The 16,926-nt window shown below is 38.2% G+C and overlaps 1 protein-coding gene across 3 annotated transcripts in view; it reads left to right on the forward strand.

Annotated features, from left to right (window-relative positions):
* The window catches only part of LRRC7 (leucine rich repeat containing 7), a 220,369-nt gene that overhangs the window by 197,786 nt on the left and 5,657 nt on the right, over nt 1-16,926 (forward strand). For 2 of the 3 annotated variants that reach the window (XM_019531612.1, XM_019531613.1), the window contains 2 exons: nt 1,775-1,867; nt 6,668-6,742. In XM_019531612.1, coding sequence (XP_019387157.1) covers nt 1,775-1,867; nt 6,668-6,742 — 168 coding nt within the window. The remainder of the gene's footprint in view (nt 1-1,774; nt 1,868-6,667; nt 6,743-16,926) is intronic. The other variant, XM_019531611.1, reaches the window with a different exon arrangement.

Below are 16,926 nucleotides of genomic sequence, written 5' to 3' on the forward strand. Positions count from 1 at the left end.
CTTTTACTAACTTATTCATATTTATCTGATGTTCATACTTACATCAAAGGTTGTCAACCAACTCCAAAGCCAGACTTCTGATCTCATCATGCCAGCCTTCAGATTTTTTAATAGAACTTAAAGCTGTGTCTTGTAGACCTCTCTATACTTTAGAAGAAGATTGTTCGTCTTTACAGGGGCCTTATGTGAAAGAATAAAAGTGCTCACTCAAAACTTTCTCTGAATTGGCATCAGGATTTAACAGTTGGCAATTTTTGCAAGTCTTTGCCACCTAAAACACTCTACCCTTCTGGATAATTGTTGTGTTTGCTCATCTCCCACACATAGGAATATGCAAAGACCATTCATAAGAAAAAGCGGTTAAATATGAGTAATTGTTCTTCTTTGAGAGTGCCAACTTGTATATATTCAATCTCCCAGCCAGCTTCCCCCACTTTCCAGACTCTCTTAGGTGAATAATTCTTAAAATTAAGGAAGGTACTGAAGGATGGCTAGAGCCGCTTGCCCTATTATATTCTCAGGCCATCTCTAAATTGCAAGCTAATCATCCCTGTCAAGGACTCCATCAAATATGCTCTGCTTGTCATGTGCTGCCCCCAACCCCTAACTGGAAGCAGTGTAGCTCCATCAGTATGGCAATGAAGGTGAAGTAGTTAGCACTGTTGACTGTGCCAAACTACATGGACATAGTAGCAGTGCTTCAGCTGGGGATGGGGGGAAGGTAATGCATACAGAGCAGCAGAGTATGTGAGGATTTCACTGTCGTGCACAGTAAGTCTAAGTATGCTGTCAACGTCCTCTGCAACGATAGGGGAGGGAGGTGTGACCTAGTAGATATTGCTTGCCAGAAAAATTCTTCAGCTGTATAGCATTTCAAGTGAGAATAGAAGAGGCAACAGTTCCTTGAAGAATACTGACATTTTTCTAATCACAACTCCTAAAAAAATGAAAATATATGAAAGGACAAAGGCTATTAAGATTATTGAAAATATGTATCATGTACCATCGTCAAAGAGACACTCACACTGAAAGAAAATTAAATAAAAGCATGAAAAAAGATGAAACCACATGATGAAGGAATCTGCAGATATTCTGAGGTCTTCAAGAAATAATAAAAAAGCAAGTTAATGTGTTGATTTGATGTTTGGAAAACCTCAAGCTAGAAGACTGCAAGTGCAATATTAAATTAGGAGATCAACGTGCTATTAAAACTAAAGATTTTCCTTAGACTATTTGTGAATACAGAATAGAGACAGTCAACATCTTAACCACAACTGTGGAGAGAATTTTAAAGTCATGTTTTGTTATAAAAATCTGGATACAGTGAAACAGAATCTGGGGGAAAAAATTAACAGTGCAGTTCAATTCAAAATGTAAGTAAGTCTAAAATCTGCCCACATAGATACATATGCACGTAGTTCCCATTGACCTCAATTCGTGTTGTGTGTTGCAAATTTAGCCAACGTACAACTTTTTGTCAACTAAAAATGACTTGTTAGCTCTGGAAAGAGAAACAAGAAAGGTATGTGAAAAACGGGGAAGAGAGCAATATGTATACAGAAAATTAGTACAGATGTATAAATATTATGGACTCAAAACCCACAAAAATATCACATTTCTATACCTTATTGCATTAATAATTTTAATGTTTTGATACACTGTACAACTCTGGTATTTTATAATGAATGAAAATTTATCAGGAATGGACACAACTGTTTAGAAGACTCACTTTAACATTGGCATTCGATTATCTTTCCATATCTTTTTAACATAGTTTTGTGTGAGAATAGAAAAGAATCCTGGCCTGGGATTTAGTATAAGTGGTGGAATAAGTGGACAAGGAAATCCATTCAAACCTTCTGACAAGGTAAGTTATATATTTGTCACTTTTTACTTTTATTTTAGTGCGCCAAAGTTCTCAGAAATAAGAACGTAACTTTCTCATAGGGTTCATTTGGTATACAATTTTATTCAATATGTGGCTTTGGTTAATGGATTTTTCACTCTCATTACAGAAAAGTGATCAAAATAGAAAATGCATGAGGTAGATGATTTCTGTTCCTTCTATAAAATCAATCTTTCCAGATCTGGTACTTTGGAAAATGTAAACACTTCCTCAAATTGTTGTAACCTATTTATTCACAAAATGTAAGGTCTTTATCCAATTCTCATTGGAGTTATTCGAAGACAGTCTATTGACATCAACAAGAGCTGATAGGTCTCTAAAACCCAAAGGTATTTTACAACAAAATTAATTAGAGGTTTAGCGAGCATGATTTATGAGAAAAGGTTGAAAGAACTGGGATTATATCAGAATGGAGAAGAGAAGACTGAAGGGACATTTAATAACAGCCTTCAAATACCTGAAGGGTGGTTATAAAGAGGATGGTGATAGGCTAGTCTCTGTGACCATAGGAGACAAGACAAGGAGTAATGGACTTAAATTGCAGCATGGGAAATTTAGATTAGAAGGACTTCTGCCTCTGAGAGTGGTTAAGCATTTAAACAGATTACCTAGAGCAGCTGTGGAATCTTTATCCTTGGAAGTTTTTAAGAGTATGGAATGACTTGAATAGGCATGATCCTGTCTTGAGCAGGGAGCTGAAATAGATGTCACACGCACAACTTTCCCCTCCCCCCGGCAATTTATCTGTCTTCCAGGCAGATTACTAATTGTTGAAATGCTATAAATTAACATACCTTTTGGGAATCAGTTATTTGAGGCTTTTCACTGATAACTGCTGCAGGTGTAGTTTAAGTATTCCAAAACCTTGGTAACACTCTAGTCAGCAAAAGAAGGACAAGAATGCTTAAGAGTTGAGGGTTATATCAAATATAGATACTCTGAAGTAAAAAGATCTCTCTAATTCGGTCTGTAATTTGTACTAAAATAAATTGAGCTTTGTTACTAATAGAAAACTAGAGATTCTTATTTTATAAACATGGTATGTTCGTTCTTGATATTGACCAGCACCCTCACACCTACTCACAGTCCAAGTTCAGAAAGCTCAGCAAAGCAGATGGAACCTGTTATTCTTTTTAACCCTTAAGTGAAATCTTAGATCCACAAATACATTTATAAAAATAATTTCCCTGTCACTAAAATTAAGAATGGATGTTCATGGAAAATGTAAAATACTTTTGAAAATATCCCTTTAATTAATTCACAAATCGTGTCACTTCATATTACTAATCTCTGATTTTGGATGTCGGGGAGTAGATCATTATAGTCCCGATGTATTTGAACATATAGCATATATATGTGAACATATGGCACCTAAAATGTATTAGATATCCTGCCATTAGGATCAGGAATTGTCGAGTTTCATTTATAACTATTGTAAATATGACTCTGTTTTACGTTTCCTAATGTGGCTTATAATTAAATACCTTGTCACTTGTTTTCACATGTGAAATTCTTCATATTTTCACCTGAAAAAAGAAGTCACATTCCATCATGAATGTGTCTACATGAGTAATAGATTGATCCTGTAGCAGTAGTATGTAGCAAAACTATAAACATACATTTCTTTCTAAGAGTTTAGTAGCCAAATTTTCAGTTAAACCAGTGAAACAGAGAGCTAGACTGTGGGACGTGATTCCATTTCTGTGTTATTGTTTGTTTTCACAAAAGGAATGAATTATTTTATTCTTTTCTGAAGCATTACTCTTTAATCCTTCCATGCTGCTACATCAGATCTTTTAAGTGCTTTTTGAAATACTTCTGTCATGGTTTGTATATTTACAATATGTTAAAAGCAAGAACAGGGCTCAACTACACTGTAATCCTACAATCACAATAACTGGATATAAATATTTTATACCAGTATTTTACTGTCTACAAGTGGACTTATCACCAAGCTAAAAATATTCATCTTCATATTAAATACAAATGAAAATAAGATGTACTCTTGGGTTATCACCAGATGTCTCAAAGGAGTGCTTTGACTGATGGATCTATAATGACACTAACCATCAGCCATTGTAAGCAAGTGACCTCTTCTTGCTCTATTTTAATGTCTTGGTTTCATATGCATCTTGCAGCTATTTTAATGGGTTTCAACTTGTCAACTATATGCCCAGATAAACTAGCTGTTTATGCATGGATTGCAAAAACATTTTCAGAAGTAAGGGCTGCATCTTCCCTGGGCTTGCACTTCCCATCCATTTGCATTCACTATAACAAGTAATACTGGCAAATAAAAGGACTTAAAATTATTTTGCTATCAGATAAAAGTACTTAAATAGTTCTAATGTACCTTAGTAGTTGGAAACAAAGAAGAGTATTGCCCCATGTAGACCATCATCAAGAATTCTGTGGGTCACTAGAAGCCTGTAAAGTCTGAGAATCACTGTCTTAATTGTTAAGTAATTATATCTCTGCATCAAATAGAAAAACCACTGCATATCAATGGAAGCAAAACTCACATTTCTATGGTTCTGCTATATCAAAGATGAGGAAAAAAATTACTAGAAAATTCCTTGCCAAATATATACAAGCCCTTTACAAAGCTAATAACTAGACATAGGTGGTTAGGACATGTCCTTATAACAAGGTTTATATCCCTTGTTTCAATAAGAAATAAAAGCAGGGACTTGAATCTTGGGTCTTCTGATCTAAGAGGGGGCCCTGAGTCCCAGGTTATTGGCAATTCTTGGGTGGCTTGTTTCTCTGTCATTTTGACCAAAAATTCTGTCCTGGACCTTTCCTGAAGTTTCATCAGAACCAGTGCTGTCTTTTAAAAAGCCCTATTTATGACAAAATTTAGATGATAACTAGCCTAAGAAATAAAGATTTGAACACCTCCGTTCTGCAATTTATTTTTAAAAGAATACTTACTTTTTTAGGAGAATGTGTATCCCTGCTACTTGCAGACAGTACAACTTAATGCTTTAATGCACTAATTCACCCTTTCTAATTCACCATTAGTGCAACTAATTCACTTTTCTAAAAACACCATATCTTTATAGTGATTGAATAAGTGTTTTCCTGAAGAGTGAAAAAGTAGAGGAATATATACATTGTAGGATGAGAGGCACCTTGTGTAGATTTCAAAGACACAGATTCAGAAGCAGTATCTTAATGCTTAACTCTTTTCCTGCTTCCTGGACAGTATTTTTTAAATAGTCTGGTCTCTTCAATCTCCTCTTTGTATGCGCCGCCCAAAGGTCAGTTCCTAGACTAACTGCAGAGGAAGTTTAACAATGTGTATGTCTAAGCATAACAAAGAGAAGACCCCAAGATGTCAGTCAAACTTAATGAAAATATTTAGGTAGAACCAGAGAAACTGCTGGCTGACAGATGAGGAAAGATAACAAAACGGAAGATTTCATGAGGGATGGGAGGAACAGAGAAGTAGCAGAAAACATGAGAATCAGTTCTGTATTGTGAATCCATCTTGCAAGTACAATCATATATAGCCCAGATGCTAGACAAGACAAGCTAGAGACATCTTCCTTCCGTCAAAGAGTTAACTATGTTAATGTGATAAGTAGAAATCGCAGACTGAACTTTGCCTGAGACAGAAAAGGCAATGAGCTTCAGAAATCCTGGAAATCTGCAGTGGATTCACCATGAAGTAAAATTATAATTACCAAATCTCTTTGTGTTTTAATGGCAGCAATATAACCAGTCTGAATCAGAAACTTTAACATAAAAACTTACTGTTCCAAATAAGCAGAAAGAAGTTTGGATGCACAGTAAATACAAGGGTTAAGGATTACAGAAAAAGAGAAGTGTTTGGGTTTTAGCAAGAGAAAGGGAAGTTCATGCAGTGCTTACTTAGAAATTGCATTTCAGTTGCTGGGTTTCCTTAACATGCCTGCCTTTCTGAAATTCTTGAATCAAGATCATCTTTTTCATTTAATATTTTGCCCTCTTGTGAATTTGTTCACTTATCAGACACAAACTGCAAAAATAACACCCCCAACCAAACAATCTCACAAGCAATAAGGGTGATGGGCACTGAATCGGAAAAAGGATGATTTTTTCCCTATTTAAAATAAGGGAACATCCTGCATAAATTAGAGTACAATTAACCAAGTGGTTGGATGGATATCAGGAAATTACTGTATTGATCTTTTAGACAATATTTAATAAGAGTCAGCTCTGTAATGTTCTTTATACAAGCTTATTTTATGCATACAGCCAAGTACTTGCTCTATAGAACAATATTTCACTGTAGTTTGAGCCTGTAGTCTTTGGTCACCATCAGTTTATGCAAATCCGTATAAAGCTTTTAAACTTGTCATGGGATAAAAATTATCAGCAGGGAAAAGTAGTTTGGATAAATCTTTAAGGGATTGTCGGATAATTGGGGTAAATTCTACCAGGTATATTCAGTAAGGCTAAATACTGGGTGAGTTCCAGATGATTAAAAATAAAAATACACTATAATATATTTATAATTCAATGTCCTGCTTTAGGAGCTGGACTGATCGTTTTTAGTGACTTGCTTAGAGTTGTGTGTTTCTAAATTATAGTTCAAAAGTAACTGGCATTTTCTCCACTGTTGCAACTTGGTGAATGGGATCTTTTAGACACCACATTGCCATGGTTCATGGGATCATTGCTGATGTCCCTCCATTTACAGTACAAAATATCAAACAAACCTTTAGCCTAGGTCTTCATAATAGAATCCTAACCTCTGTTACTTCTGACTTATAGGGTATCTTTGTTACTAGGGTTCAGCCTGATGGACCAGCATCCAACCTGCTACAGCCTGGTGATAAGATCCTTAAGGTAAGAGGGAACTACATTTCATGTTTAATTTATAATCTGAATTCAGTTCTAAATCAAATTTGCAGTACTCGCCTATAAGAAGGTATTTTTCCAGTAGCAGTTAGTTTAGATTTTCTTTCTCTTTTGTGTTGTTGTTAACTTCATTATTTAATTTATAATACCTTTTGATGTTTTTCTTATAGGTAAAGAGAAAGAAGACAAACTAGAGTGGAAGTGTAGAGGCTATGTAGAAAGGAGAGGGATTGTCTCAGTGACTCCCTCCCTCTAACTACATACTGAAACTGAAATATTTCTTTTTATGAAATCTCTGAGAGCAGGGGGGGTTTTACAGCAAGAGGGAATGAGTCCAAGAACCATTCGCTATGTTCTCTAGCTTTGACATCCTCAGAGACGAGATGAAGTGCAAGCATAGGAGGAAGAGGAGCTAATGGCAGCAAAGCTCGTAGGGGGGAATGGCAGTGTAGAGTTTTGTTTGGATAGAAAGTCTATTGCCAGGCATGGCTCAGACTCCGTAGGTTTATTTCTGAACCCATAAAGTCTGGGAATGGTGACTTTTCTCCCACCCATAGGTTCAGGGTGCCCCTTTTGGAGACAAGATGTGATCTCAAGAGGAAGTTTGCCCTCCCGTGTATTTTTCACTTTGGTCCCTTATTTATGTAAAATAACGGGGCCCGTGTTATATTGTATGTACAATACACATACAAAGTATTTCTACAGAACAACTAACAAATTAAAGATCTCTTTTTGTTGTGACCACCATTCAGTGCAAGCACTTGGGTAAAAAACCTAAAGTAATACTGTACATTGGTTTGCATAATGTCCAGTTCTGTTAAATCAGTAGGGTAAGGGTCTCCCAAGGAAAGAATTTGTCACTGATGATGCTCTTTCCTCAGCTCTTCAGAGCAGAAATTAAAGGTGCATTAGCAGATGTAGACTTGTGATCACAAGCTATTGGCATGATGTAGATAAGAATCTATACTAGACTTAAACCATATTGAGTTATATAGAAACCCAGGTATTGAATGACAACAAATAGAAAAGTTGCATATCTATTGCCTTTAAATACAAGGCCAATACAGCTGTTCTGAGATGATAAAAAGTAGTTTTATCTGTGTCTTATTAAATGGCTTACTCCTTTTAGTACTATTAGCATATGCAATGATTTGTTTTTTCTATCTCATCAGGCTGCTATTTGCATAAAATAATAACATTGTGCTATTTCATTCATTTATTCTTTATTTCTTTTGTGTGAATGAAAGAATGGATTTCAATATTTTATTGAGTGAGTGACAATGCAAGATATTTATGGTTTTCATATTTTATGCTGGTATAAATAACACAATGAATTCTGCAGTCAGTTTTACATAGAAATGTAACTGCAGTCCTTTGTCTCTTCATTGTTGAAACATTTTTAAATGCACACACTGAAAGGGATAGCATCTGTTCTGCTTGATAACAGCATCTTTTGAGTGGCCCAGTGAGAAACCTCCAGATTTTGAAAATGCCAAGATTTTATTTGACTGGACCTCTTAGATACAACTTTTCTGTTCTGACCCAGGCAGAGGAAAGGCAAGATGGTCCCCAGTGGGGTGTTTCAGACGTTCTCCATTGATTAAAAAATAAATAATTTTGTGCCTCAGTGTAATGGAAAGGGAAAGCATATTCCCACAATATATTCTTTATATAGCGTCCTGGAAGGCAATACTTAAGCCTGGAAAATAAATTGCCACTGGAAATCAATTGTACTTTTTGGTGGAGGGCAGGGCATTAGTATATTTATATAAAGGTATGTAACAGGTGTTGAACCCACCTAAACTTGATTCAGGGTTGAGGATCACTGCTTTGCACACTTCAATTGGAGAAATCTCTGCGTTGAGGAAATTTGCAAACACCATTGCCACATCGTTTCTAACCGAGTTGTCAGAATGCTTGTTTTTTTTCAGGTAGCCTTATACTAGAAAGAAGACTATTGATTTCAACAGGTTCTGGACCATTCTTCATTGCTGTCAATTTGTTTGCATTTGATATGTTTTTATGAATTTGCTGTACAAACACCATACTGTGCATTTGAAACCATTACTTGACCATCCCAAAGACAGCTGTAAAACAAGGAAAACACCTAAGAAATCTAAATTAGATTTGCGAATAAGAGACCTCTAGAATTACATATTTGGAGTATTGTCAAACTGGATTACATAAGCAGACAAGGAATAGTACAAAAATGAAAATGATAAGAGTGTTGCCTGAAGTTGCAAGCAGTGTACAGAAGCTGTGGGAGTGTTCTGAATGGAATCCTTTGTACATTGCATTGTTTTAAGCAGGTGCAGTTTCTTCTGTACATAATACATTTTTAGTCAAGATTTACCATTCCGGCCTTCACCAATTTCCTGATTGTTCTGTGAAATGATTTCTCTTGATGCCACACAACAGGTGCCCTTGCTTAGGAGCACTCACTGTGCAAAGAGCTAATAGCATTGAGTTACCTTTGATAAACAATGTGTCACCAGTGTAATAAATTGCCTTGTCCTTCTTAAAGTCTAAATTGGTTGGCACAGCCCTTTTTAGATTCAAAGTGATCTGAGATTAGGTTTGGAAAGAAAGCTGGAAATGTAAGACCAACAGTATAAAAATGGCATAATAATATCCGCTCCCAGCATAAAATTATTTAGAATGTTTCAGTAATCTGGTCTTAACTTTTTCTTTTATGCATCAATAAACACTAGTTTTTATTATAAAGTAGAATGAAATATTGGAAAGCTAAAAGAAGGTTTATACAAAATAAGTGACAGTGAAATTAAGAATAAATTCACCTGCAACTTCAGATGTACATTATATCACTTTAATGCTATCCCTCCTGCAAGGGTGATTGCTTGGTAACTGAAAAACAACACAGATGGTTCAAATACCAGTCTAATTAATTATACATTTTATAATTCTGGTCTCATTTGAATACAGATGCTCTATTAATTATGATTACTCTGTTGTCAAGTGGGGAACCAACTAAAAGAAAATATTTATTGTACCTAGTAGACTGCAAGGTCTAACTATGCAATTCATGGTAACAGTCTAAAACCAATTGCCCATAAGAAGAGCATGGACAGACTGTGGTGCAGCCAAGTCCAGGGTAACCGTTTCATTTGTCTGTTTCTAGTCCACAGTAAGTGAAGCTAACTGCAGGAATTTATCCTGAATGAAACAGGGAGTAAATTTAGCTTGAACTAAGAAATAAAAAAATACAGATGTTTTCTTTCAGTGAAGCACTTTAGCAGAGTTTACCTACTTAATAAAATAGAATTCTGTATTGGTGGATTCCTTTAACATGTTTATTCTCAACAGTCCTTTAGTTCCTTATTAACCTACCAGCACTGTCAAGTATGAGCCTTCACCATTAAGAAGAGCTCTCACTGGGGAATAACACCCTCGACTTACATAAAGCTTAAGGACTTCATGGCACTTCCATGCATTCCAGTATGGTGGTGGTAGACTTTCAACAGATGTCTGAGAGTATACAGTAAAAGCTCTGTCAACCAGCATTTTAGTAACTGGCACGCTCTACGAACTGGAATTTCTGGCCAGCCAGCTGGATGAAGGGCCGGGAAGTTGTACTTGGTGGCTGCCATTGCCACCCACCACCCTGCGCTGCCACCACTCTGCTTGAGGCTGCCACTAACATCTCCCCCTCCCCCCACTCCGCATCCAATCGAAAACCCCTGCCTCAGGTAACTGTCATTTTTTGATTACCGGCACCCCCCCATTCCCTACTCATGCTGGATAACAGAGCTTTTACTGTAGTACTAATCTCCAGCCTCCATAAAATGTTGTGTCATTATATTTTGTCATATTATTTGCTGTGTTCTGATGGAAATGATCCACACTGTGTAATTTATTTTCAGAAATTAAGTGTACATTTATCATTAACCTGTGTCTTATGGTGAAATATAAATAAGCTCCTATCACCACTCTAGCATTTCGAGGTACAGGCCATCCTCGCCATTCGCAGGGGATACGTTCTTGTATTCCCCATGATGGCGAAATCCACGAATAAGGCACTGTGTTCATGAATGCCATCTGTGTTCGTGAACTCAGTGCCCCCAGCGGCTGGTTGAGGGGGCACAACTTCTCTGGTGACTGCGGGAGCCCGGCAGTGGTGGCAGGAATCTGGCAGCGGCAAGTGCGGAGCTCCCGAGGAGCTCCTTTACGTGTATTTAAGAAGCCAGTTCAGCATTCATGAATATTTGAAACCATGAATGCTGAACCTGAAAATAGTGAGGGTTTCCTGTATATTTAAAGTTTTGTATGTTCCCAACCCCTTCATACAAATATTCCCAGTGACTTAAATAGGAGATTATAACTGGAATGTTCAGTGCTGATGTGGCAAGGCTCCTGCCCTGACTTGCCGCCTGGTTCTGACCTCCTCACCCTTGCTTCCAGACTCTGGGTCCCTCCCTCTCATGGTTTCTCTCACCTGCCACAACTTGATGTTTTGTAGGGAGGCTGTCCCCAGGAGGCGGATACAGGTTTTGGGGTAGGTCCTTGTCTGAACCCAGACCCTTCCTGGCCTCAGGTCACTTTTAATCTGACTGGATCCTGTTGCCTGGGGTCCACTGCACCAGGGCCCTACATTTTCAGGCTCCAGCTCTAGCCTCTTGCAGGTTCTGGGCCACTTAGCCACAAAGCATGCCCATTGCAAGTATAGGAAATTCACCCCCCAATCTGCTGTCAGATATGCAGTCCTTACACACCGCAATCTTCCCTCTGAACATATTTGGATGCCTGCCTGTACGCAACACCCCAAGATTGGGAGTGCTGTGAGCTGGGTGCCCCTGCCACACCCCAGCAGCCTCTGATCTGCTCCTAACAGCCATCCCAGTCCTTCAGTCCAAATGTAAATCAAAAGCATGACTGTCTGTTCCCAAAACATAAAGCTCACAGAACACAAGCTCCCCTATTGGGGTTAATCTTACCTTTGGGAGTGCCAGTGCTAAGGGTTTAAGGTACTAATCTCATGTTGCTCATGGTGTAGCATCTCTTCCACCTTTCTATGGCACAGAGTCCTTTCTCTCAGGCAGTCCGGACTGGCTTATCCCTGGAGCTATGCCTCCTGTGGCCCCTACCACCAGACTGCCCCTTCTAGACCAACACCAAGGCTTTTGGCCTCTCCCTGGGTCTCCTGACCCTCTACTTCTGCCCCAGGCCTGTCATCATCACCTGCACTTGGGGCCAGCAGCCATCTTATTTAAGGTCCCTTTTTGCCAGTAAGTCTGTTCATGGGGCTAGGATGGCCAGCGGGCCTTGGGGTCCCTCCCCCTCCCCTTCGTGGAGCAGACTTGTTGGACTGGACCTACAAGAACTTGGGCTCAGAATCTATCACTCTTTCTCATGCTGAATAGTCCTTTGTTTTTTAAGAGCTGGGAATGAGAAAAACTGGCATGAGAGAGTGTCATATATCTACTCAGTAATGTTTTACAGCTACATTTTAATACTTGTTTTAATTTTTAAATTAAAAATATAGATGATAGCTCAAACTAACATTACCTAATCTATAGTGCTTGCCATTATATTCTTATCATAAGAATTCTTTCAGAAAAATCACATGAAGGTATGCTAGCCACAATTTTAGGACAATAGATTTATGTTACTATCAGACTCTCTTGTTTAAGCTTATTTCCCTCAGTTTCAAAAGATTTCATCAACTGGTTGTGACCATCAGTATGTAACAGGAATGAGTTTTGCTTATTAAGAATTCACTTTATACTAGACCATCTGTTGAAATTATATTAGAATGGACTCGAGCCAGTCCAAACCAGACTGTCCTTCAGTTGGCTTCTAAGGCAAAGTGCAGACTTGCCACTTTTTAAAAACATTAATACAATAACATCCAAGATAGCCTAAAAAGATGGGAAATATGGCTTCTGAATTTTCCAAAATACAAATTGGTTTAATAACTTTGTCCTTTCAAAAGCTGATCTGAATTTTCAAGCGAATCAGTAGTTTGAAGTTGTAATGAGTGAGAAATATTGAAGAAAATAATGAATTGACTACCCTGTGAATCAAAGCAAAATTGATTAACTCAGCCAACTCATACATCCCTAATTTTGTGCCTATTTAATGAAACTACTTTTATAGTCAGATATTTCTGTCTGAAATATGAACTCATGTAGCAGAGCAATGTGGACAAGAATGGAAATGTCATTTAGGGGTGTTTTCTTCATTTTTATACATGGCATGTTTCCCCTTGATTATTCTTAAATTTAGAAACCACAGTTACCAAGTTATAAACAGATGCATGAATAATCTGGCTACTAATTATAAGTACTACTTATTCCAACATATTGCTTCTTCTATGGCTTTCAACCTTTGATATTAACTATTTATCTTTCTGTAGCTACTTACACGTTTACATCTATATATCAAATATAGCAAGATGATGATTTGGGATTAGAACTGCAAAACTCTAGGCAGAAAAGTGCCACAGACTCCAGAGTCAGGTACAGACATCACACTTTACAGACGTTACACTTTTACCAGTATAAGTGGTTCTGGTTTTCTCCGATTAAAAAAAAAAAAAATTCCCAATTTTTGGATTAAAAAAAGTAACCCAAAATCCACATTTTTCCATGATTAAAATGAAACATTGATATGTATGTATATGTATATGTGTATATATATATTAGTGGTGTTTCATTTTAGTCATGGAAAAATGTGTATTTGGGGTTACTTTTTTTAAATCAAAAGTTGAGGATTTTTTTTTTTTTATTAGAGAAACCAGGATCCCTGGTGATTGGAAACTGGTCTATAACCATAACAGAAGTTCAGGACACAAAACTGGTCTATACTCATTACAAAACAGAAGTTTGGCACACACACACTGGTTTAAAAATGGCAGAACCTAGTCTAAGGTTTCCTCCCCACCACCCCCAACCAAAGAGTGAATGTGCATTCTGTACTGCTTACAAGAAACTGGATAACTGAAATCAATTCCATCTCGTGTTTTTTTTGTATTTTTGTACTTAGCCAAGGATGCTAATGTTATAAATCTCCTACTTCAGGGAAAGGATATAATTTAGCAGAGCCCTTGTCAGGCTGTAACATCTACCTGGTTTTTTTTCCCCCATGTGTGTAGCTAGTTCTGCTAGCTGACATTTTAAAATAAGTCGTATCTTCACCTTCTCCTGGCTCTCTTGTACATACATAGGCTTATGTGCTGTCTGTTGCTGACTTCTGTATTAGGTTAAAGAAAGTTTGTTGTGTGGACAATAAATAACTAAGGGGTCAAATAATAAGAACAACCAGTTTTTTATAATATTTTGTGGGGAATACTGGGATTCAAGTCTGGGTTCCAATCCGATCTGCTTCAGACAGTCCATGTAACTGCAAATCACATAACCTCTCTATACCACAATTTCCACACATGGGGATGCTCCTACAAACACTAATACCATAGAGTTGTGGTGAGGCTAATGTATTCATGTTTGAAAAATGCTTTGATATCCTCAAATGGAAGTTGCTGTGTTGGTGCAAAGCATTCATTGTTTTGATGATGAAATTTACAGTGCTTGCTAGTGCAACTTACTTTGGGTCTCTTTGTGGAATGTTAATGTATGTCTCAAGCAGTAATTCTCATATCTTTCCTCTGTCACTCAAACTCAGAGGTAATTTAGCTACTTGGCAGGTAAGAACCATTAATTTTATTTTAAAATGTCAGCATTTTACAAAGATGAATGGCTATATTGCATGTGGCCAAAAGACCCAGTAACAAGAAAAATATACAGTTCTCTCACATAATTTATACTGTCACACACAAAAACAGCAAAAACATAAGGGGTACATCTACATGTCACCCCACATTGCCATAATGATGCACCATATGGTGAACTACAGTGACACAGAAATCATGTGGGTCTACATGTGATCAGCAGCTACATCACCATAATGATGCATTCCCCGTTTTAGCATGTCTCTACAGCAACATAGCGGTGAAATGTAATAATGTGCCATGCACATGGCGCAGTACAGGTAGTTACTGCAACATGCGTTAGTACTTCCAAAAGGAACTACTAAAGAACAGCACCATAGTAACCTTGCCATACAGAAACCTGTAGATGCACCCAAGGTATCTTATCTTGAGAGACTTACCAGGCAGCAAAACCAACTTTTATGAAGCTTTTTCTTTAAAGAAAAGAATGATATGATGCAAAATCTATCGCCTCACTTCTACTCTTGCACACATTTTGTATAATACTTAATAGTCAATAATGGCTCATTACAGCACAATCTGGCTCCAAATGAATGTTTTCCATCAACTTTATTTGTTACTTACCAAAAGAGTTTCTGATGTTTGGGCTCACAGTACAAAATAAAAGAAAAAGCTCATGCCAAAGTTATCATGCTTTGCCGACTCTCAAAGTAAAAAATGTTAACAACCTGGGAAAAAGTTAAATGTGTAGCATAATAGTCCCCAGAGACAGAGTAAATATACAAAGCCACCACATACTCAATCTGCTTTCTCATTGCTTATTAATTATAAGGGGGGGGGGAAGTCATTTGCCATGTAGTAACTATTCTCACGAGGGTTCAACAAGGACATGTGCAAAGTCCTGCACTTGAGATGAAACAGTCCCGTGCACTGGTACAGGCTGGGGGCTGACTGCCTGGACAGCAGCTCTCCAGAAAAGGACCTGGGGGCCGCAGTGGACAATAAGCTGTATATGAGCCAGCAGCTTGTCCTGGTTACCAAGAAGGCTAATGGCATACTCGATTGCATTGGTATGTGTGCTGCCAATAGGTCAAGGAAAGTGATTAATCCCCTCTATTCATCACTGGTGAGGCCACATGGAGTATTGTGTTCAGTTTTAGGCCCGCTACTACAAAAAGGGTATGGACAAATGGGAGAGAATCCAGCAGAGGGTGACAAAAACAGTGAGGGGGTGGGGCATATGACTTATAAGGAAAGACTGGGGGAACTGGGCTTATTTAATCTAGAGAAGAGGAGACTGAGTAAAGATTTAATAGTAGTCTTCAACTACCTGAAGGGATGGGGGCTCAAAAGAGGGCTGAGGTAGACTGTTGTCAGTGGTGGCAGATGACAGAATGAGCAGTGGTCACAAGTTGCAGCAAGGGAAGTTTGGGTTAGATATTAGGAAGAATGTTCTCACTAGGAGAGTAATAAAACACAGGAGCAGGTTACCTAGAGGGGTGGTAGAAGATCCATCCTTCGGGGGTTTCAAAACCCAGCTAGACAAAGGTTTGGCTGGGATGATCTAGTTGGGGATGGCCCTGCTTTGAGCAGGGGGTTGGACTAGATGACCTCCTAGGGTCCCTTCCAGCCCTCACCTTCTATGATTCTATTCTGGCTTCTGACCTTCTGGTGGTGAGATAAACCTGCCTGCTCTACAGGCAGAAGGTATTGAAGGAAAATGGGCAAATAATGCAAAGGGGGTCCATGTCCACCCTTGTTCAATGAGGAGCCCAGTGTAGCTTCTGGAGGTAGATGGATGAGGCATAAACTTTACCAGCCCTAGAAGAGGTTCAGGATATGATTCTACACTGCACTTCACAACAATGTCCCACATTCCTCTGCTTCTTTGGGTGGGAAAGAAAAGAAAAGAAGAGTTAACCTGAACATCACTGTTCCTTGGCTAATTCAGTGTCCATTTAGGCTGGGTTCTTGAAGGAGCATAAGGGATTCAGGCACCCAATTCCTATTTAATTTCTGAGGAATTTGGATGCCCCTCGAGCAGTGAATCTCAACAAAGATAACATTGCACCCTGAGACCGCTTGAGATCATTTTTAAAGTTGCCTGCAGTTTTAGCAGTGTCAGGTATGCAAACATGATTCACAAGATAAACCCAGAAATAGGATAGTGTTCAAACTTTTCCAACTAGTTCACAGTAGAAGCATTGCTCTGTAATTTTACCATACTCAAAAAGCAAGTGAAAGATAAAAGCTGGCATTCTCCAACAGGTGCATTGAGTCCAATGAGGTTGAGAACTTCTTTAAAAATACCATCCAAAATCCACAAGACTTACAACTGCTGAGCATCTTCTTGGCCAGCCGTACCTTGTCATGCATCCACGGATGCATCTCAAGCAGGTCCAAGGAGGTGATACCCCTTCTCTGTGCAGCACTGGTCAGGCTGCAGGTGGAGTACTGTGTCCAGTTCTGGGCGCTGCACTTCAAGAGG

This window comes from Crocodylus porosus, unplaced genomic scaffold, assembly GCF_001723895.1.
Source record: "Crocodylus porosus isolate Cpor-Errol unplaced genomic scaffold, CroPor_comp1, whole genome shotgun sequence".
Taxonomy (NCBI): Eukaryota; Metazoa; Chordata; order Crocodylia; family Crocodylidae; genus Crocodylus; species Crocodylus porosus.